At 40.8% G+C, this 23,916-nt stretch overlaps 1 protein-coding gene across 7 annotated transcripts in view; it reads right to left on the reverse strand.

Annotated features, from left to right (window-relative positions):
• ZZZ3 (zinc finger ZZ-type containing 3) overlaps positions 1-22,593 on the reverse strand; it is a 43,061-nt gene extending 20,468 nt beyond the window's left edge. For 4 of the 7 annotated variants that reach the window (XM_081868336.1, XM_081868335.1, XM_081868334.1 and 1 more), the window contains exons 1-3: positions 22,413-22,593; positions 13,855-14,005; positions 4,628-6,189 (exon numbers count right to left, since the gene is read on the reverse strand). In XM_081868336.1, coding sequence (XP_081724462.1) covers positions 4,628-6,138 — 1,511 coding nt within the window. In that variant the 5' untranslated portion in view covers positions 6,139-6,189; positions 13,855-14,005; positions 22,413-22,593. Of the gene's footprint in view, positions 1-4,627; positions 6,190-13,854; positions 14,006-21,831; positions 21,978-22,412 lie in introns of those variants that run through there. The other 3 variants (XM_081868331.1, XM_081868332.1, XM_081868333.1) reach the window with 3 other exon arrangements.
• Between the last annotated feature and the right edge of the window lie 1,323 nt (positions 22,594-23,916).

Below are 23,916 nucleotides of genomic sequence, written 5' to 3' on the forward strand. Positions count from 1 at the left end.
AGAAGTGAGGGGAAGTTGCACAGAAGTGGTAAAGGTATGTAGAAGCCAATGGGGTGTCAATAATTTCCTAACCATAGTTAGAAAATCAAGAACATTCTGTCAGCAGTCGGTTTTCAAAATTTAGTAAATATATATCAGTTTCAGTATTTTCCAGACAATCATTACTGGTTATCGGAAAAATAACCCTGTTAAATGCATGTCTATTGAAGAAACATTGCAAATTGGACTAGGCTGGGTTGGGAGGAGAGCTCAAGTCCAAGTGTGATTCTGTCAGTTTTGCTCAGGAGGAAGTTGGGTATTTAGACCCAAACCCTGGAATGATGCTCCACTCCAGCACCAGCACTTGTAAACAGGAACAACTGGAAAAGGTGTTTAAAAGTTATACGAGCTGGTGAAGAGCAGAGCTCAATTCCAGGTGTAGTGGTCTCTCTGAACTAAAAGAAATTTAGAGGATGATTCAGAATATAGAGAGCAGATATATAACCATCCAAACCAGGCTGTTGATCAAGGAAACATATTTTATGAGATATTTGCTATTCTAGTCTTTTAACAGTTTAGTCGGCAAACTAAGTTGGACTTGCCTTTGGGAACTTTTAGTAGACAAGTGGAATAAGAATCAGTAATTATTAGTCACATGATAGATAACTTATTCCAAAGCTTTTTGCCTATGAGAAGACTGGCTTCATTAGGCCCAAACTGAGAATCCTGCCCTCCCAAATTATTTAGTTCTGCTATTGCATTTTGTTCATTTACTGATGAGAAACAAAGTACTCTGAACATGTTTAAAACCATTATCCTTTTTATTACTTCATGTGTTTCAAAGTGAATTCTGGCACACACAATTGGGTGTTCTAAAGTTGGGGTTACTGGGAGGGGGAATCTTTGAAATTAATCCAAGAATGAAATGAAGTAACAAGTCTTCTTCAATTTGCTATTCTTTACACATACACACACACAAAGTTATTTTTACAAAAAAAAAGGGGGGGGGGAGAAAGCATCTTTTTTTCCATCTAGAGGAAATAAAATCAGAAAAAAAGGATTTGGCCATAAAAAGTACACACATTTTATTCTTTTTGCCTTCTACAGAGCAGCCAGAGCTGTTGTAACCAAACTATTCCAAAAATTATTTATGTATAAAAAATACTTCTATAGTGATTTCATTAAAAAATATCAAAGCAGTTTACAACAATTATATCAATACAATAAAAACCATTAAAAAAATTAAAATCACAGATAATCACCTATTACAAAAGATATATTCTTAATTGTCTTCCTAAGCCTAGTGACATATAAAAGTTTTCAGCAAATGTTTAAAGGCTAAAATAAAAGGTGCCTACTGAGATGCCTATGAGATATTAATCCATATGTATCTATGAAACATTCTAAAAAGCAGCAGCTACCATTTATCCAACCTTTCAAACAATTCAACAATATCCCATTTCTGGGCAAGGTATTAGAGTGTACTGGCATCTCAGGCTCCAGGGGTTTCTGGATGAGATGGAATACCTAGATCAATTTCAATCTGGTTTTAGGCCTAGTTATAGGACAGAGGCGGCTTTTGACATGCTTCCCTTGTCTAATTCCCAGTGTATGTCCCAGTTGGTTCTGCTGGACCCTCCTGGGCCACCTTAATGGGATGGGATTTGGAGACACTGTTTTAAACTGTCTTTGGTTATAAACTGGTGTGCCATCAGTAATGGAACTTAATCCAGACAAGACAGAGGTACGCATGATCAGTCGGAAGCCAGAACAGTGAATATGGATTCAGCCTGTACTGGATGGAGTAACACTGCCCTTGAAAACTCAGGTTCACAGTGTGGGTGTGCTTCTGGATTCAGTCCTGAGCCTGGATGCCCAGGTGGCCAGAAGTGCAATTGCACAGTTAAAGCTAGTGCACCAGGTACTCCCACTACTGCAGATGTCTGATCTGGCCACAGTAAGACACACACCTTATTTACATCGTGTTTGGATTACTGTAGCACACTCTACATGGGGCTGCCTTTGAAAAGTGCTCATAAACTCCAACTGGCCCAAAGAGCTGCAGCCAGGCGGTTAACAGGGGCCAGTTATAGGGAACATATGATTCCCTTGTTATAATAACTCCACTGACTACTTCCAGGCACTTGTCTGTTTTCGGACACAATTCAAAGTAGCTGGAGTAAGGGTTAGGTCAGCAATAAACCACCTGGTGTCAGTAAAGTTAGCTCAATATTCAAATAAACCAAAACAGCACAGGCCTAGAGATCACAGCTACTCTGCCCAAGAGGCCTTGCCCCAATGAGGCAGTTGCAAGGACTAAAGGTCCCCACCTTCCCATTGCCCTCTAAGGCTCCTCCCCTGGTTACTTCCCCAGCAGCCTAAGGCTTTGTCAACTTGTCTCTCTTTGCCGTGCCCTCTTCATTTCTCTGCATGTTCTGGGAGACCGGGGGATAACTATTATCTTTTATATGTTTTTAGCTTTCTACCGGTATATTTTTTTCTGTGTTGCTTTAATTTGTGTAAACCACCTTCAATCCCAGTCTGGGAGGAAAGTGGGATATTAAAAACAACAACAACAACAAAAAAGGTATACCGGTAAACCCGCAAATCCCTTGGTGACAGCACAATCATCAGATATACAAGTACCAGCTTCACCAAAGGCAATGCTTTTGGCTTGGAACAAATATTCAACTTTTATGTGTTGACTGAACATGTGCCAAACAAAAACTAAAGTTTTTTGTAAGGTGCAACACTGTTCTTTTAAAAAATAAACATAAATCCAACTTCACTTTGTCAACAACTGTTAACCACTAAAACATCTCTAGCACACAAACAAGGTTTGATATGGCCTTTCAGTCCACATCTGACTTCCAGCAGTTCTTTCCGTTTCAAAATTATGCATTCACTGAGAAAAGATCACAGTGGGGAAACATCCATTTACAGAAAACATAACTTAAAAACAAGGTCAAGCTGTGAATATGTTTCAAATTCTTATGAGGAAAAATAAACTGCAGCCAATTTTTGTTATTGCAGTTATTTCCACAAAATGTTAACAGGGAAAAAACACTATTCTAATCCAATTGCTTTTATTCAAAGCACATTATCTAATTCCAGCAGTAAAAACATCCATTTTAAGTGATGTGACTCCAAAAGTAATAGTACAGTCACTGATCCCAGAGATGAAAGACAATCACCTGCTACTTCTGTGTCACAATGTCCAAAGTTACAACTGAATGTACAAAGCCATATTTATTGCTAGAAAATTATCATGTTTCTCTGTTCATCAGAAAATTAGCCTTTTAACTGGCCTTTAATACTTTAGCTATTCAGTACCCAGAATGCAACTAAATAAACACTGACAAAATGTTTAACTCCAAGAATAGGAAGACATTCTTAACATACTCCAAATCTCAAAAGTACATATTAATTCAAAGTAACTTAATATTTCTTGTTGCATAAACAAGGTCTTGGGTTATTTACATATTTGACTACTCCATTATACAGGGGCTATCATTTAAGATCCAGAAGCTGAACTTCTCTCTCCCAGCCCACACCAACTGTCTAAGCCCCTACTGATCTTGACCACAAAGCCTACCACACTTTGCTACTTCATCAGCCTCCTGTACCCAGCAAAGGCCAAATGTGGGCAGGGGGGCGGTTAAGAATAATTCACTGCTGGATGTTTAGCTGTTGAGGATTCACATGGAAAAGCACTATCTATATACCTTGAAGGTTATATGCAGTTCACAAACCTTCCCAACCTCCACCTGTCAAAATGGCAAGCAATATATTTATACAGCTAATAATGTATTAAACCTAACTGATGAACCATATGATTTTATTATGAGAGGGATTCATATAAGAAGCCTGATCAGCAGAACTTCTGCTTGCACAAATGGGGACTTCCGCTTGTGCAGTGGGGCTCCCCCACCCCTCTCTACACCCCACTGCATGCATCCCAAAATTGACTTGTGGAAGTCGTAGAACCCCAACAGTGCACAGGGAGAGGAGAGAAGGGATTGTTTCATCTGTGCAAACTGAAATTCACAATGCTGAATTCCATGCAACATTACTAGATTTTACAGATGACAGTAAGTTTAGAAACTGCTACACAGTAAGTTAGCAACATAAACCAGGTTAATTAATTTGAAGCTTATATAAACTAATCTCTTTTGCAATACTATGTAACTGCCATAACTCACTGACAATTTATACACTCTGCTATGTACACTAATATCACTATTCTACAGACTACATTGTATTTAGCATACTAATAAAATGAAGTTTTCACTCAAACGTTGTAATAAAACCTGAAATGTAAAACTCTAATTCTGAAATAGCTTTCAATAACAAAAACAATGAAGTTTTACACTGCAATTCTATACATGTCTACTCAGCAATAAGACCCATTGAGTTCAATGTGGCTTGCTTCTAGATAGATATAAGATTGCAGCCTTAAAGTCAACTTCCTGCTATATTCTCACACTAAAATAATATACTTAAATCATAGTTCTTGCAGAATTCAAGTGTATTCTAAAGAAAACTATTATTTAAATGAAATTACACTAAGGCAGATGTAATAGTATTTGAAAAACTAGGGGGTTGAAAAACAAAAAGCAGAATCCATGGTTACCATAGTTACACATACTCTTTGTTGTGTTTCAATGCCACATGATCTGATTCAAAGAAATACACATCAGGCTCTTCCTCTTCCTCTTCTACAGCATGAAGATTGGCACTCTCTTTGGCAGATGGTAGGGATCCAGTAACAAGTCTAGCCTCTGGGGGTGGTTTACTTAGTCCTTCATCTATATATTCCCCGGAATCACAACTTCTCTCTTTCTCATTCAGAACAGTATCTGTGTTTACAGAAGACCCATTGATATTGGTAATACTTGATTCTACATTCGTTTCAGCGGCACTGTGATTGTTCTCCTCAAGTTGTCCATTTTCTCTACATGGAGAGTTATGTTTAGTAGGGCTACCTTTTGCTGTGCCCACCCTCCATGGTGATGTTCTCAGTGTGTATCTGTGTTCTTGAGGTTCTGACACAGATGCAATTTGAGTGGAAACACAGTCCAAAACAGAAACTGATGGTTCAGGTTCACCTGAGACTGATGTACTGTCATGACAATTGCCCAGGTTGCTGTTGGTTTTTTCAGACTGTTCTTTTGAGGCACTGCTATCACCCACCACGTCTACTTCCTCCTCAGAATCCCTTAATAAAGGTGACTGGATTTGAGAAGAGGACCCCGTACCCGTACCTGACTCATGTGCCTGATTAGTAGTTTCCTCAGGCAAACAGTTGTTTAATTGTTTGTGGTCCTCTAATGTTAACTGTTCTTGTGAATTTGTGCAAGGCACACTGTGGTCAACAAAACTGTCCTCTTTATTTCTGTTGAGAAAAAATGATGAGTGGGCCAAAGCATTTCCATTTTCTGCAACATCTTTTTCCTTAGATGAACAGGAAACAACATTGTTTTGTGCAGTATTCCCGTCAGGCTGACAGTTGTCACACTTTGCAGCATTTGGACCTCTCCCATCAACTCCATTGACAGTCTGACAACCTGCAAGTTCTTCGGATACTGAGAAACTGTTAATTCTTTCTGCACAAGCATTCACTTTTTTAACTTCCCTTTTATCACTATCGTCCAATATAAGACATCGACAAGCTCGTTTAGCTCCTGGAGTGACTGCAGCATTGTCTGGTATTGAACTCTTGCGTTCCAATCGTTCCTTCCCTGTTTTAGAGGACAACACTTCTTCTGAACTGTTTTGTCCCTCTGAACGCAGGCAGCGCTTAACTCGCTTTAAAACTGGTGAATGAGGTTCCCCTTGTTTCTTCTCACAATTGTCCACAATTTGTTTCTCAACACTATCCTTTTCTGAAGCTGATAGTCCCCTCTTTCGAGGGCTTACCCATGATTCCCTAGAACTTTGCTGTTTTACATCGTTACTTCGTGCACTGTTATTTCCCTTTTGAGTCTGCAGAGATTCTGGTTTCTTCTTTGGTGATCTTGATCTTACTTGTGGAAGAGAAGAAACTTCCTCTGGATGAGCGATGCTACGATTTCTTAAAGTTCGGCCACAAAAATTTTCATCCAAACCATTTAACCCTACTGTTGATCTTGTGACACGAGTAGATCGAGAAGCAGCCATACTATGGCAAGTCCCTAAAGTATGTTCCTCATGATCCACTCATTCCGAAACCTTCAAAAAAAGGTAAACAAAACAATGAGAAAAAGCATTGTCTGTAGTAGAAAATATGCTAACATTTCAATTTTATGACTAAATAAGGATCTCTATTATGGTAGTTTCCTTGTGACAGCAGGGCAATCATCTAAATTTCTTAGCATATGTTAACACTAACTGCTCAATATTGACACTACTATTTATATTAACAGAGGGTCAGAAAAAGGTTTTGACACTAAAGCAGGTTTATAAAATGAAAATCATTTTCTTTCAGTTAAGCCAAACAGAAAAGTTACATAAACATTGTTTCTAGTATTAAATGAACAGGAAGGATTTCTAATGCATTTAAGAGAAAATACAAAAAGATTCTATCTAACTTCAACAGTATTTTTCAATTTATAATTCAAAAAAGGACTAAAAATCTACAACTCAAGCTGTGAATCATCTACTTCTACACTCATAACCCAAAAGGATATGACTAAAGCAGGAGTTGAAAATTTTGTCCAGAGGCATGTTGCAAACATGCTTATCATTTCTGCACACACTTTAAGACGAAAGTCAATTACTGGACTCATCTCCCAAGACAATTTGCTTGTTTCAAGCAAAACCACAGTGGTGAATTTCATCATCTGACTGCAGAAAAAAACAAAACAGAACCTCACAGAACCTCTTAAAACAGAACCTCACAGTTATCTCTCCTATGCTTGGTCCTTATGTTAACTCAGTGGCATGTGACTCCCTGTGCCTATGAGTCCTATGCCACTGGTGTAATATAAGAAGCCTAAGACCATGTGGGATATACTATCACTTCTCTTCCTTGTGCCAAGGTCAATCCTTGGAAAACTGAATTACCGGCCCATAGGACACACCTAGTTGTTGCGTTTTTTTGGGGGGGGGGAATAAAGGAATTCCCCCCCCCTTTATTTTCCCTCCCAAACCAGGTCGGGGAATCCAAACCAGGTCGGGGAACAGCGGGATGGCTGTGCTCCGTCTCCCCGCTGTCCCCTGAGCTTGTGAGGCTGGCGCTGTGGAGAAGCGCGCTTCTTCCCAGCGCCAGCCTCCAAACCAGGTCGGGGAACAGCGGGAAGGCGGAGCTGTCCCCCGAGCTTGTGGGCTGCAGGCTGCTGCCCGCAAGCCTTGCGGACACCTGCGCGAAGCACGGGGCACCCTCCAGAGGGCGCCCTGTGCTTCAGGCTGCTGCCCGCAAGCCTTGCGAGCCTGCGGGAACTCCCGCCGGGCTTGCAAGGCTTGCGGATAGCTTCCTGAAGCCTGGAGAGCTAGAGGGGTCGGTGCGCACCGACCCCTCTCACTCTCCAGGCTTCAGCGAAAGCCTGCATTCGCCCCATAGGACGCACACACATTTCCCCTTCATTTTTGTCAGGAGGAGCTGCTGACAAAAACAAATCAACAAGTCAACAGTGAATGAGTAGAAGATCATATATGCCTCTAATTCAAAACTTGTCTACTGAAACTAGAAATAAAGACAGTGGAAAAATAAAGCAAATGGGGCTAAAAAAAATATGCACATTTACTCAGCAGTAAGCCTCATTAAACTTAGTGAAACTTGCTTCAGGGTAATCCTGTACAAGACTGGATTGTTACTATTTTATACCACATTTTCACTCTCAAGTTAAAACTGATAGATATCAAGATGTACTTAATTGATTGAGTCTCATGTACAAATCAACTGCACTAAAAACCAAATTAATGGATGAAATAATTTAGCAGGATAAGACACAATCATAATCAAATGGAACATTAAGATTTTTTTAAAGAAAAACCTAGGAGAAACTAGGACGGGATTCTAAACTCCAGTGACTTTGATATCTTATGGAATAAGATGGTAGTCTCTGCTTCATTTTCAGAAGGTTTTAGAAGCTAAATAATATAAACATATTAAGCAACAGAGAGGCTCCCTAAACCACTTATAAATACTAGAATTATAAGAATTTTGGAATAACAGTGGAAGTAACTTATAAATTTAGGGAACATGGATCATGGATCTGTACACATACATAAATAAAACCAAATTCTAATGCAAAATAAATTATACCCACTTCTAAATTGTAAAAACTGTCCAAGCGTTAAAGTCATTTCCTATTTTTTCCATTAAAGAGATGGACTGCTGGGAAAACAAATGTTGAGGCTCATGATTTTGATCTATGTGATACAACTACTCTCATACCCTTTTTCAGGAGAAAAAACTATGATAAATTATGTCCTTTTAGTGGGAACAAAGTAGGCCCTACAAAAAAACAACACCTTGTATATGAATGCAAAGAAAACAGCTAATGTAACTCCTTGTAAATGAAAGGAACATTTGCTTCAAATTATCCAGTTTAGTGAGGTGTTTTAAAGGAGTATTCTGCTCATCAATGTAAACATGCTTCAAAAGCAAAATCTGAAATATTTAATGCAAATATTTTATTTGGGAGGATGAAATGCTTGTTTTCCTATCTTCCAGAAAGCCATGATATCAAGGAAGCAAAGCCTAGATGAGATAATCCTAAATGTCTGGTGCACAAAGCATACTATATGGGAGGGATGGACAACAAATGGCCCTTCCAATGTTGCTGGACTATTACATTAACTGGAACTGGTGAGAGTTCAACAACATCTGGAGGGCTACAGGTCCCCATCCCTGCTACATGGAGTCTAACCACAATGGGGAATATTATTTGTCCCTAAAACTGAAAACATACATTATTCATTAAAATTTAACAAGGGATTCTGAACTAAAGTTACTGGGTTTGGCAATAAGCAAATGCTCTGATGCTTTGATCAAGAAAATAAATTGTTGTATACTTCAAATGGTCTATCCTTAGTAATTAAGCTGTAACTGAACTGGATTTCTGGATTTATCATGTCACACCTTTCCAACCTTTGCAGTCCCACAACCACTGATGCATTCCATGAAGAATGTAATGACACAGGGAAGACAAGCCTGGCGCAGCCACCTGCATGATGTTGGCTTCTCTGCCAGAAGAACACTTCACTCCGCTTTATAATTGCCAGTTGTCCAGCAACTGCAGGGCTAAAGGGAAGTACAATCTACCCTGATCCATCAGTCTAAGGACAACTGGGATGTGTGCACATTGGGGAGGGGTGACTATATACCACCACCATGTATACCATCATCCAGCTTGAAGATCTTCATTGCAGAAGCCAGGGTACAAAGATTCAAATAAATGTCCAAAGATGACATAATTCCCCATGATAGTCCGTTTTGGAAATGTGGAAAAGACTAGTATGAAAATGAAGTTAAACCCCATTTTAAAGACCCTGATCATCTAGTCCAGGGGTTGTCAACATGGTCCCTACTGTCCACTAGCGGGTGTTTCAGGATTCTAGGTGGGTGGTAGGGGGTTCTATGGCGCAAGCTGAATCCTCCTTCCATCAAGCACTGGTAAGGAAATTTTACCATAAAGAAAGATGAATTAGTGGGCGGTAGGTATAAAAAGGTTGACTACCCCTGATCTAGTCCAACCCTCTGCAATGAAGGAATATGCAGCTGTCCCGTATGTGGCGTTATCAGCAACATGCACTAACCAACTCCAACATTACACAGCAAAGAGCATGTGAAGGTTCTGCCCTTAGAACCAACTGCTTCCTTCTTTTATTAGAATCCATTCTGTTTGAAAGATACCTGATAAATTTAAAGTTTTGGATTGCTTTCTGTCCATAAGGAACAATGCCCAAGTAGAGAAATGATGTGGAATTTATAGGGAAGTTCTATGTCAGAAAACTAGCACATATTAACCAAATTAGAATAAAAACTAGTTTTCATAAAAAATTATGACTATACCATAATAATTCATATTCCACACAATTATATTTTATGAAGGGCTGGTTAAGATATGTTGAGATGTGAAATAACTATCTACGTGTAGGTGTTCTTGGTATAGCAAGCAGCAGCATGTGGATTCCTATGAATCCATAAGCAAGCAGTTGCATGTAATTCCTATGACTGCTAAAAGTCTTTCTGAAGCTATCACAATCATGGCAATCTAAGCAAGCATGGGTAACAAGGTACAGTACATACATATTTGCATTTCACAAATCCCTAGACATCCATGCAGAGGTAGGTGCTACACGTATATTTCCCTGAACAGATATAATTGTGTGCTTGATACAAGTGCTCTCTCAATTATGTAATCTTGTTAATACTATCTTCTGAATCAGCCATTCATTTTCAAAATATTATGTATCCAAAGTAGATGCATCTCAAGCATTTAATAATAGAGGGATGCAAAAAGACTTAGCTTTTAAATTAAATTATAGATAAAAATAAAATAGAAAGTGGTGACAGAAGGGTTTTAAGTCACCAGCCCTGGAATATTATTTATTTGTAAACCAATTACATATGGCTGTAAACTGGAAAACCTGTCCTGCATGCAGAGCAACTATTTTCCTTGAACAAGTAGCTTCTGTAATAATCTTACATGCAGCCTATGTATGTAGTGCAATGGCTTATGCCATGGGTGGGCAAACTAAGGCCCAGGGGCCTGATGCGGCCCAATCACCTCAATCTGGCCCACAGACAGGCCGGAAATCAGCATGTTTTTACATGAGTAGAATGCGTGCTTTTATTTAAAATGCATCTCTGGGTTATTTGTGGGGCATAGGAATTCATTCATTTCTTCCCCCCCACAAAAAAAAACATAGTCCGGCCCCCCACAAGGTCTGAGGGACAGTGGGACGGCCCCCTGCTGAAAAAGTTTGCTGACCCCTGGCTTATGCAATGGTCTGCACTTCTATATATAAAAAGGCATGAGCAGCTATTGTCTTGCACAAAAAAAGCATCTCTCTGGATCACAGCCTAGGTCTTCAATTAGTACCAGAGACAAAAAGCAGGGTAGTGTGATATAACAATGCTAAGAAAGCAATACAAACCACATCCAACAACTTCCAGTTCCCAGGAGTACACTCTGCTCCGTGTAACTAGTGCCACCTCCCAGAATTATAAAGCATAGCAGGCAGCCTACTACAGAAACTGGGTGTAGCTTATGTCTGAAGTTGTTACTTTGCAAAACTTCTCTACAGAATACTCAGTCTGTTCAATACATTTTTCATTGTACAGAAAAGCTCAAAATAATTTTAACAGCCACAAGTCTAACAATGGTGCAACGTAACTCCTTTCTAAAAAGTGACTAATCTCATGCAAGAAATGCAGCCTTTCTTCTTAACATACCATGCCTTTAAATACTAGAGTTAAACAGCAGGCAATACCCATTATCAATTATGATCCAAACAACCACATGCATTGGGGATTTTCCTTGGGATTTGTATATAAAGAGATTCTATTTCCACTAAAAATGAAACAGAACAAAGATAAACAAGTTGTCACCTTAAGTAAATGATGGCACTATGTAGATTGGAGAAATATCTCAATTATATTACACTGCATTATAAGTTATAGCAAACAAGTGAAACCTGAAACAAATTTTTCAGTGCATCCTCGTCTCCTAACAGGAACAATCCAGGCAGGGGTTCTTGCTAGGCAGGCATGACCTCCTCCAGGATTATATAAGCTATAAAGAGCTCCTAACTCAGGGCATTCCTCTTCCCCACTAGTCCTGTGCGATATCTGGTTTTCAACGTTTTGATATATCACTAGCTAAACATCATCATACAGTGGTACCTCGCAACTCGAATGGCTCCATTCTCAAACATTTCAGCTCCCAAACGCCGAAAACCTGGAAATGCTCTGGTTTTCAAATGTTCTTCGAAACATGGAAGTCCGACGTGGCTTCCACTGTGCAAAAACAGAGCTGTTGGCCAATCGGTAGCTGCGCATCGGAACTCGAACGTTTCAGAAGTCGAACAGTCTTCTGGAACGGACTATGTTCGAGTTCTGAAGTACCACTGTATACTGATATATCACAATGTCTCAAATAAGGATGGAAGTATGCAGAGGCAAACAGTAGAGCTGGGCAATATCTGGTTTTCAACATCACAATGTATCACCATGTCTGAAATAAAGATTTTCTTGCATCGTGATTTTTGCATAGTGCATGTATGTGTGTACACACACACACACACACAGAGAGAGAGAGAGAGAGAGAGAGAGAGAGAGAGAGAGAGAGAGAGATTGATTTGTGGTATACTGCTGGGTTAAAAATTATGAAACTGATATGATATAGACTTCAAACCGGTTTTGAATAATATATTATATATCGCCTAGCCCTATTCACCATACACCCACACTCATTTTATTTTTCCAACTGGTACAGTGGTACCTTGTTTTGAGTCCGGGATCAGTTCCGGAGCACTGGACGCTCCACGAAAGGGACGCTCGACAAAGTGCTGCTCTGCACATACACGCGGAGCGGTTTATGCTTCTGCGCAATTTAGCGCTTCTGCACATGCACGAGCGGCAAACCCAGAAGTAACCCATTCCGGTACTTCTGGGTTTTTCACGGACATTCACCAAAATGGTCAACGGGGCGGACATTCACGGAGATATTACTGTACTCAATTTCCAATGGTTTCTGAGCATGGGGTTGGAGTTTTCTGCCCCTTAGTTCTGCATGGTTCCCCTGAGCACGCCAATATTCTACTTGTTTTTCAGTGGACCCATTTATACACTACTTTTCCACAAATGTACAAAAGACAGTTTACAGAGATCAAGATACCACAAAATAAAACAAAACTACAACCTAAAAACAAGACAAAATGTCTAATTATAAAATATCATAATTAGAAATATTCACTAGAGCAGGGATGTCCAACCAGTAGATCTCTGGCTGGCTGATCCTGGGAGCCTTATCGTGTACAGAAAGTTACGGGGGGAAAGCTAAAAAACTCTGTGCAATCCTCCCCCTAAAAAGCTCAACAACTCTGGGCAATCCACCCACCCCACGCACGCTCTTCCTCCCTCCAATGACAATAGGTAGATCACTGCCAGGTTTTTTTTATACTGTGAATAGATCACAGTCTCTTGGGAGTTGGACATGCCTGTACTAGAGGATGTATCACATCCCTGGGTGTCTGGTTTCAGACTTCAAAAGATTCATCCATAAAGAAAGAAAGTAATTCATAATACTAAATATTCATTCAATTTTTTTACATGCAGATTTCACTACCTGAACATAATGCGTTCTTAGGAAATTGTTTGTTAGGTGAGCGTTCGCATAGTCAATTGATTCCTATGCAACAATTTCTAATGTGTCCCCAACCACTGAATTTTGAGCCCAAAATGACAAGAAAACCTGGGGAAACCCAGGAAAACATTTTGAAACTTACAAAATGCAAACAAGGAAGGGAAAAAATGCTCTCTTATTTGTCTGAGCTCTCCCCCTCCCTCCTTCCCACCATGGTTTCTGCTGAAATGGCTTGAGGACCAGCAAAATGCAAAAAGTTAATCTTGTTTAAGACTGCTTACAGTCTTGCATGCAGGTCCGGCTGTTTGGATATCTGATTCTGCAATATGTACAGCAAGTTTTGGATACTAATTGCTTGTGTTTGGATAAGTGAATTTTTGTATAACATGCATTTGGATAGCAGGACCTGTGTGTATATGTAAGTTGACAGGTGTATATATATCCTATCACAAAATGGTGTTTACATGGACTTCAGAGTAAATCTAACTGGTCATTAGAATAAATACAATAGCATTTAAAAGATTTAATGATACAAGAAACCACAATAATTTTAAACAAATATATTTCAATTATTTCCTACCATTGCAAAAATGAATAGAATATGAACTTCTCTTCTGAGCTTTGAGGAATTCCAGTGTAGCTCCACTAAGCTTAATAGTCACCATTGCTAATGTCCATGATGCATGCCAGACATCATTTTCAAGCAATTTACATTTCTTTTAACAAGGATACTGTAGGAAAGAGACAACAGAATTAAGAAAAAGTCAGTGTATTTACTGTCCATATGGCATGGCATATGACAACCTTCAAAGTATTCACTCTTTCCTGTTTGCAAACAATGTAGGTTAAAAAAGAGTAGGAAGGACGACGACTTTTTTATGATGGTTCTACACTTACCTACAGGGCCAATTCCAAAATGTGGTCCCATGGGATTTCTGCTTTACCCCACAGCATATCTGCTGATCCCACAAGTTTTTATCTTATCCCCATGATGTTAAATACCTATTTGAATCTGCTAAGCGAAGTAGTTAAAGGAGTTGGAGTGTATTGTCATCCATTTGGAAATGGCACAAAGCTCCATTTGACATTCTCTTCAGAGCCTGGTGGGAATAGACCACTGTCTGGATGCAGAAATAGAATGGGTGGGGGCAAACAAACTGAGATTCAATCCAGACAAAACTGGCACAGTTTGTAAGATGTTCCCCGTCTTGGATGAGTGGGATTCACCACTGCCTTAGAATGACCAAGGACCAAGGCTGAGGTTGCTACTAGAACCATCATTTTCACTGAAGGCTCAAGTGGCACAGAATGCCTTCTAACAGTTTAGGATGGTATTCATTAAGACATCAAATGCAGATGGATAATCTAGTTGACATAATCCACTAGTTGAAAAGCAGTGCTCTATGTTATCACAATCATGCTTTAATTGTTACAGCAATCAGTTAGCATGGATACTTGGTAAGTGTGTGTGTGTGTGTGTGTGTGTGTGTGTGTGTGTGTATAAACACAGTGATACCTCAGGTTAAGTACTATATATATATATATATATATATATATATATATATATATAAAACACAGTGATACCTCAGGTTAAGTACTTAATTCGTTCCAGAGCTCCGTACTTAACCTGAAACTGTTCTTAATCTGAAGCACCAATTTAAGTAATAGGGTTTCCTGCTGCCGCCACGCCACCGGAGCCCGATTTCTGTTCTTATCTTGAAGCAAAGTTCTTAACCTGAAGCACTATTTCTGGGTTAGCGGAGTGTGTAACCTGAAGCGTATGTAACCCGAGGTACCACTGTACACACATTGTTTTTCCTATTGTGAACTTGTTCAATTCACCAAAACACAGTATTTTTACCTCCCTATTACATTTATAATAGTCTTAAACTAACAAAAACCTCTCACTACAGGATAAAAACATGGCATTTGGCCTCTCAGACTCTCACACAAACAGAAAAGCAATATCTCTAGCAATAGCTTTAGCAAGGACACAAAAATTCCCTGCAATTCCTCTAATAAGTAGCCTCATTAGAGAGAGAAAGCCTCTCACTATCATATGACCATTCCCAAAGATACTATCATTTCCTAAGTGGTGTGAAATATACATAAATCACAGATTTGGTAGTTGAGGAGGAAGCATTATTTTTTCACATGTCCATAAATGGATTGTTTTGATTCTGTTTTCCTTACCACCAATTAGCAAAGGGAGCCTCCATGCTACCTACAGTTAAAATAAATACAGTGGTGCCTCTAGTTATGAACTTAATTCGTTCCGGAGGTCTGTTAAGACCCGAAACTGTTAAGGTTAAGACCTGAAACTGTTCTTAACTAGAGGCGTGCTTACGCTAATGAGGCCTCTTGCTGCTGCTGCGCTGCTGGCACACGATTTCCGTTCTCATCCTGGGGAAAAGTTCTCAACTTGAGGTAACTCTTCCAGGTTAGCCGAGTTTGTAACCTGAGGCATTTGTAACCTGAGGCGTTCGTAACTCGAGGTACCACTGTAAGTCACAGAACATTGCATTCCTCGTATTGTTAGTTCCAATATATTCACCCCAATAACGTGTAGGCTTTCTCCTCTTTTCAGTATTCAGCATAGTCAAAACAATGACTAAACAACTTCCTGCTTTTATCAGACATACCACAGGTAGTACAAACGCCAAAAATTTGTGCCATGCCAGGACAGGGCTATGGCATAGAACTAAGCCAGTGTGGGGCTACCTAAGTACACAGTGCGCACTAGAACTGTGTAAGTTTGGAAATAATAAGCTACAGTTCTTGAAAGTCATGTGATTTTTTTTACCTCTCAATTCATTTAATATCCTTCATCAATATGCAGTATTCTAAGTAGAGTATAGATAAAGTAAGGTTTGCTTCATCACCTTCAAGAGCAAGAGTCTACAATATTCTCCTGGAAGTAATGTGCAGAACAGTTGCTGGCAGAAACTTGAAAACTACATTTTTACACCAAGTCAGATGAGGAAATAAGTTGTGAACTGTCAATGGGTGGTTTTTTGGATCAGGAACCTAAGTGCATCACTTTTGTACCCACTGCTGGGCAAGACAGGTTTATACAGAAATAATGGTGGGTTGGGATTAGTCACATTCTGGCAATATGTAGCTGGTACTCCTTAGATTGCCTGGGGGATTTTTTTTTCTAAAATATGCTCACCCTATGGAAGTTCTCTATTCCAAAAGATAGTTTTGTGTCATACATTCTAAATGTGAGAGAAGGAAGGGGGGAAATAAACAACATTATTTGCCATGATAAACCAACATAAGAAATCAAACATCCAAATTCCACACACTTTAAAAGTAGAACTAGAGTTTAATTCCATTCCAGCCTCTTTTGCCAGAGATTGAATAGTAACTCATTTGATCTTACAAAACATCTAAGTATTTATTAGTAACATTTTCATGCCTTTGTGAGATTCAGTGGGCATTTATGATTTTTTTAAACTTAGGTCAAAGTGTCACTATCAGCAATGTTATCATAATAAACCGGCTATTCTTTGTTTTGCTTTGTATTTCCCCAAATACAAATGTAAACATCTATCAAATAGCTGTTAGCAACATTCCTCACAAATGCAATACAGTATAAGCCTTCCCTTGGTCACATGAGGCACTCCTCCAAACAAGTATGAAGAAGCTGAATGGAGAGGTATGGGGGACCGCCCTGTTTTGAAACTGTCACTCCACCTTGAAAGGACACTTGCAAATAGTAAGTGACATCTCCTAATCCTCATATGAAGTAATAGGTGCTGGAAATGAATAGGAATCTTTACAGAGCCCAAAGTACCACTGCCATATGAGGGAGCTAGAGAAATTATTTCTCAGATGACTGCCTATTATTAAAAGATAGTTGTAAAGGTGTATCTCACATCACATGAAGCCAAATGTTATCCATAACCCTGCTAACTTCTATGATAGATTACTACAACAGGCTTTAAATGTACATGCTACTTGAGTTGCTTCAGGAACCACAACTAGACTCTTAAAAGAGATCATATCTCATCTGTATTGAAAGAATTCTACTAGTTCCTGGTATGTTCCAGAATTCAATTCAAAGTGCTGGTCTTAACTTTCAAAGTGGCACCCAGGGGCACCATAGTACCCTTAGACACATAACACTGCACACATCAACACTAATATTTTTTTTTTAAAAAAAAAAACCCAGAAAAAATAGTAAGCTGTTTGGATTTTCTGTTATTTTCTGAATGTTTTGCATAATTTTTTTTTTTTGGGGGGGGTCTGCTGTATTTGTTTTAGGGGAGTGTAGGATTTTTGCTGGCTTATGGGAAAGTTAATTCTTCTGTGAAATGGGTATTCTGTGGTGCCCATAACAATTTCTTAGATTTCCAAATAATAATCTAAACCCAAAAGAATATAAAATAATGCCACATTAAATTATGGGAAATTATAGCCATTAGTAGTACTGTCTTCCATCTATTAAGGTAAGAATCAAAATGAGGAACAAGTCACCCAAACTGTTGGCTTGTTTCATAGATTGGGATATCCAATTGTTTGTCAGTCCTTTGAGCTTATCCAATATTAACACCAAACCAAGTTATACTCAAATGATGTCAATATAGAGTGACCTCTATTGATGTTGTAATCAGTTTGGCCACAGTAAGTTCTCAACACAGCAATGAAACCCAATACAAGGGTGAGGAACTATAGTATAGTTTAGTTTAGTTTAGTTTAGTTTAGTACAGTACAGTACAGGGTTGCAGCCCTGTTTTCTGAACCTTGAAATAACTTTAAGTTGCATTGTAGCTTATGGATTTATTTATTTTTATTATTTGAACACATATTGAGAAAGTTTCATGCCAAAAGTAAGAAAACAAGACAGGCTATAATAGTAGGAATGGCAACTTAAACACACACACACACACACACACACACACGAAATAGCTTACATGTATAACCAATATTGCTACACAATTGTGAAAGGCCACTCTAATAGGATATTACTATACGCTAGAAAATAACCAGCTATTTCTAAATATATGGGCCATGTAAAATAAAATGCTTTCTATTAGGAGGTAACTGTGCATTAAATCTAGTTCTGAAAACATGATTAAATTATAGAAATGACATTAAAATATAAAATTTAAGCATGGGGGAATGATAGCTCACCATCTTACTAACTTCATGCAATGTTAAAAATGTGTAAAATAGGTAAACATACACAGTTGATAAACTAGAAGTCTGTCCAGCTTGTCAAGGCATACTGCAAGAACCTCCTTGGTTATCCAAAGAGGACTCTGGGTAATATATACCAGCTGCTTAATTACACACCTAACATGCACACTGTGCTATTTTAATGATAATTTTGTCGTTAAGTTTTGCCTAGGAAATATTTTGCGCATTTTCCCAAAACAAACAAAAAATTATTGCACCATCCCTAGCACACTACACATAGGTCTGGTTCACACATTATTATTCCCTACATTTTGCCAAAAAGGAAACCAAGGCAGCTAGCTATGATCATAACACTAAGCCATGGCTTGTTTGATTGTTCAGACCTAGAACCTTAACTATCACTTGCTTAATGCTAGAAACCTTGATTTATTTTAATTAGGCTTACATGTGAATCTGGCACCTTTCCTTAAACTTTTTTTTTTGTTTTTTGTAACCCCATCCTAGATGCTAATGAAACATGAAGCAACAGCAGCTGGAAAACAAAACAAACTTGGGAGAAATAAATTAGGACTTGTCTGATCGCCTGTGAGACAATTCATAGCTAACTCGTGGTCTGTTAAACAAACCATGGCTTTGTGTTATGTGAGAACAATATAGCAAGGGAACACATTGCCATTTTATTGACATCTTTTAAGATACTTTAATATCAAACTTCTTAATATTAGCTGAGACTCTGGAGACCTATATATGTTTTCTGAAGGCTGAAATCCTAAGTATAGTTACTTGGGAGTAGCTCCCATTAAATACGCAAGCTATAAAAAGTTGAGAGAACAATGCAATAGCCAAGGCCAAGAACTGCTGCAGCAACAAATAACTACTTAGGATAGAGTACAATAACTTGTTTATGAAAATTATACAATGAGAGCTACAACGTGCTTTTCTACAGTACAAAGTGAAATAAAGAAAGCAAAAATATCTTGTAGGAATTCAAGCCTAACCACCACCAATCCAAGCATTTTTCAGTGAACCTGGGTTAAGAAATATAGGAATTATTATATGCATTTGTATGTAACCTTTCATTGGCTCCTAAAGATCCACTCTTCCACAGAAAAAGAGTGAGAAAAGAGCAAATTGGACTGAAGAAGTAGGGGAATGAGATACTTAACACCATCTTCCCTCTCAAATTCCTTCCCCTATTCTGCAAGGTGCAAATGTGTGTTTGCAAAGAAAAAACACATCTAGGACAATATTGTGTTTGTGGGTCAAACTTAAGTTAGCATACCAACACTGTATGACACTTATTTAGAGAATTTGGCTAGCTTTTAGAACTCTAGCATTCTCAGCATTCCACTGTATCAGGCACCCCCAACCTTCGGCCCTCCAGATGTTTTGGCCTACAACTCCCATGATCCCTAGCTAACAGGACCAGTGGTCAGGGATGATGGGAATTGTAGTCCAAAACATCTGGAGGGCCGAAGGTTGGGGGTGCCTGCACTCGTTTCTTTCTTGTCTAGTTGGGTCACCAACTTTTTCAATAATTTCAACTATTTCTGTAAAAAAATAACAAAACCAGAATTATTCATATAATTGCAGGCACAGTTGTAGACAACCAAGTCATAATCTTAATTTGAGATCACCCATAAACAGCAGAAAAAGAACTACAGTTAAGGATACTTGCTAATAAAGTTACTGTAAAAGGAATGCAATCTACAAATTCAAAATGAACAAAAAAATTGTGCTACTAAAATCCAGTCCTCAAAATACCTAATTTGCAACTAATATGAAACATGTGTGATAGTTAAAACAAATTGCAAAGAGAAAATGCATTGTTTTGAACTTCCCTCACAGACTTTATATAAAATTATACTAGGCATATTTTGCTTGTCAGAGGTAAAATCCCAATACCAGGAAACAAAGATCTCAAAAGTGCAAGATAATACAAATGATCTTGTAACAGACTCACATTAAAACTTGTTATGGGATTGGGGGGGGGGTAGTGCTTAAAAATGGAAAGTGTAATGCTGGGGGTCAACAAAATAGGTTTTAGGACTCTCTCAAGGCAAATCTAAAATGTAGTATAAACACAAACAACTGGGAAACACTGGCCTGCCAGAGCTCCAACTGGAGAACAGCTTTTACCAAAAGGTGTCTTGGACTTTGAAGATGCTTGAGCTTGAACTCAAGACGAAAGGGAGATGTGCTAAGAGGAAGTGGAAGGGCATGTGGATCCAGAATTGACCTCCACAATCACTTACGAACTCACTGTTAAGACCGTGTTCATGGAAGGTAATCTTACTCGGCTACGAGGGATCGCCAAAGAGAAAAGGAGATTCAAACAATCCAGGACAAACCAGGTTGACTGTGCAAGTTTACAGAGGAATGCACAACCCTGCACAAGCGGTACCTAAGGCAAAGATTTGTAAATATATTGCAGCATGTACTCTGCAAGCAAAAGCCCATTTCATCAAAGGAAATGGTGACTACAAGTAGAACCATGTGGCTCTGCAGATGTTGCTAGACTCAGATCAGGCTCAATCAACATGGCCAGGGTGTTGTAACACAGTAACATCTGGAGGGCCACAGGCTCCCATCGTTTTCTACATAAAATCTACTGTGGATAATATCCTGCTCAGCAGTCAAAAGCAAGTGGTGCAAAATATGCTTTCAGAAACTAACAATAATGTACTCTGCCAGCCTGCTTACCTTTGCTTTTTCTAGAATACCTTATGGGCTTAAAAAAAAAAAAGTTTGATAACCAAACTTGTGAGGCAGTGCAGCAGAGAACAGGATTGGCAAACAGGTCTGCAAATTAGGGCTATTGCATGATGTTTATTTTGCTGGGTCTAGTTTTCTTAAGGAACTTGCCTTGCAGACCAAATTGTCTCCCCGAGCTGATCGCATCAGTTACAAGTCCTTTAGCACAGAACATCCAATACTATAAGATACTCAACTAAGGCAAGTCGGAAGTAGCCATGTGGCCCTCACTAAGGTATTTTGAACCAAAGGTGGGCATTGGAGGTGGTCGAACTTTGCGGGAAGAGGTTCCATGAAACGGTTTTAAAGGGCTGAGGAGCCAAGTGGGCTGACCCAAGGAGCATCAATAAAAAGATGTCATGGGGGCGCCCTCAAGACTATGTGGGAACCTCTGGTGAGAACCTGAGATGCAGCGACGGGGGGGGGGGGCGCCACGGAGCGGCAGTTTCGACTGTGGGGAAAGCGCAGGGGGGAGGGGAGGAGCCCGACGCGCACAAAACTCTCGCAGGTCTAACTCCCCGTGACGTTCAGCCCCGCCCCCACGCGCGTCGTCGGACTTAAAGAGGCCGGGCCTAAAGGAGCTCACGGCGCGCCGCCCCCTCCCTCTCTCTCCCCCTCCCACCCACCTCGCTTCCCGGTTGCCCGTTACCATTATTACCCATCACTCTCAGCGCAGCGCCGCCATCCTGCCTCCGGCCAGCTCCCACGGGAACTAGGGCTGACCTCGCGAGAACTCCCACCTCAACGCGCGCGCACACCCCTCCCCCTGCCTCCTGCGAGCCCCAACATGGCGGAAGCGTCGCGCACGTGTCCGCGTGTCCCAGATATACTGTATATACACAACAGCGCCCGCAGTACGCCGTGCGCGCTCCCCCGCGCACGTGGAAAATGGGAGGGCGGACGGACAGAGAGGAGGGAGAGTAAAATGGTCAATGGCTGAGGGAAAGGAGCGGTTACGTCGCCGCGCACGCGCACGACGCACCTTTCGGTTCAGCAGCTGGGATTCGAACGAGGCGCGCGAGCCTCCTCCTCTCCCCCCTCCTGCTCCCGCACGCGCAGGTCACATGGGGATATAATACCTCCCCCCTCCTCCTCCTCCTCCTCCTCTTGTTCGCGCTCTCTCCCTTTCCGCGCTCCTTCCCCCGGCCCCCTCCCCTCACCCGCTGCACCATCCGGGTCTCTCCGCCTCACCAGTTTCACCCCCCCCCCGCCCGCTCGCCCCGAGGGAGGCGGCCTGACCTGGTTGCTGAGAGACGCGAAACTCAGCGCGGTGGGACCGAAGCAGCGGTTTCTTGTTCACTTCGGTCCCTCTCAGCGGCAGCCGCATCAGACGTCAGCGCCCGCTCGCTCATCCGCCCCCCCCCCACTACCCAACGGCCGCTTGACTCCCTTCAGCGCCGCGCGGCGGCGGCTGCGCTTCCGCTTCCTTCCCTGTCTCCCTCCCTCCCTAACCCGCCTCCCTCCCCCCCCCAGCCCCATTCCCTGCGCTGCCCGCGAGTGGGGGCCGCTCCCTGCAGCTCCGCCTGCTGGTAAACGCAGGGAGGCGACGGAGGCGGGAAAGAGGCTCGGGACGGAGCCGCCCTGGAGCCGGTGGGTTGAGCAGTTGGGGGGCTCTTCGTAACTCTTGCCAGTGGCCTTTTTTTCAGTATTAGCAAACCCCCCAAAATCTGGAAGCACCCCAAAATGACAGATTATTGGGGCGAGAATCCTCCCACTGCTCCGCAGTTTTGTGCCCACCAGAAGTCTCTCTTGGGGGGCTTCCTGCCATCAGGTGGGGGATGGGATGGGGGGGGGAGTTGACGAAAATGGGGCAGAGGCGTGTCCTATTGACATAGGAGCCGAAATATAATAGGCATTGCCATTCAAATAGTGTGCGCGCACCCAGTCCAGTGGGACGGGGCTTTTCTCCCCACCCCCAATATTTTATTCAAGTTGGCACCCCTGCCCATGAGCCACTTCTTCGTTGAACCCGAAGTCTCTGTTGCCACAAGGAAACATCTGGTTGCTCATTCAGGCATGCACAACTGGAAATCACCCGTTGATTTTTGAGAGAAATGCCTGTTTTGGATAGCTCCGCTGGTGGGAGAGCAAATTCCCCTAAACGATCTAGGGAGTGTTTTCTGCCCACAGCTGCCTGGGGGGAGAGGCTCAACAACTTTGGGCCATCTCCCCTCATTTTCTTAAAATTGAGTCCCCAAAAATAGGGGGAGGTCTTATACACGGGGGTGTCCTATAGATTGAAAAATACGGTATATAAAATACGGTATATAAAACAGTAAAATATCAAACAAAAACTTCCCAATACATGTTGTCCAACCCCTTGGTTGGACAAGCAGGAATCTTTTGCTAAATGTGGGGCTTGAACCCACAACCTCAAGAGTTTCATGTTCAGTTGACTAAGCTATTGCCAGTCAATGGTGGTGTACAGGGGTCACCAATCTTTCTGGACCAGTGGCACTTTTTGAGTATTGAGGGAGTGCTGGGAGTACCTGTCACAAAATACTACTATGGTGAAGCTTTTCCCAAAACTGTATTTATATACTGTAAAAGTTTAAGCTGTTGAACACCTGCCTGCCAAGCACCTCTGGTGTGTAATTTGTTCCACCATAAAATTAGTAGGCCTCACTATTAAGTTATACATCATCACTCCCAAAGTAGCATTATTGATCCAATCAGCCTGAAAGTGAGGCAGGACCTCTAACCTGGAACCATACACATGCACCTTTTGTATGGGTTGCTACCA

Source organism: Podarcis erhardii, assembly GCF_964252035.2.
Source record: "Podarcis erhardii genome assembly, chromosome: 6".
NCBI lineage: Eukaryota > Metazoa > Chordata > Lepidosauria > Squamata > Lacertidae > Podarcis > Podarcis erhardii.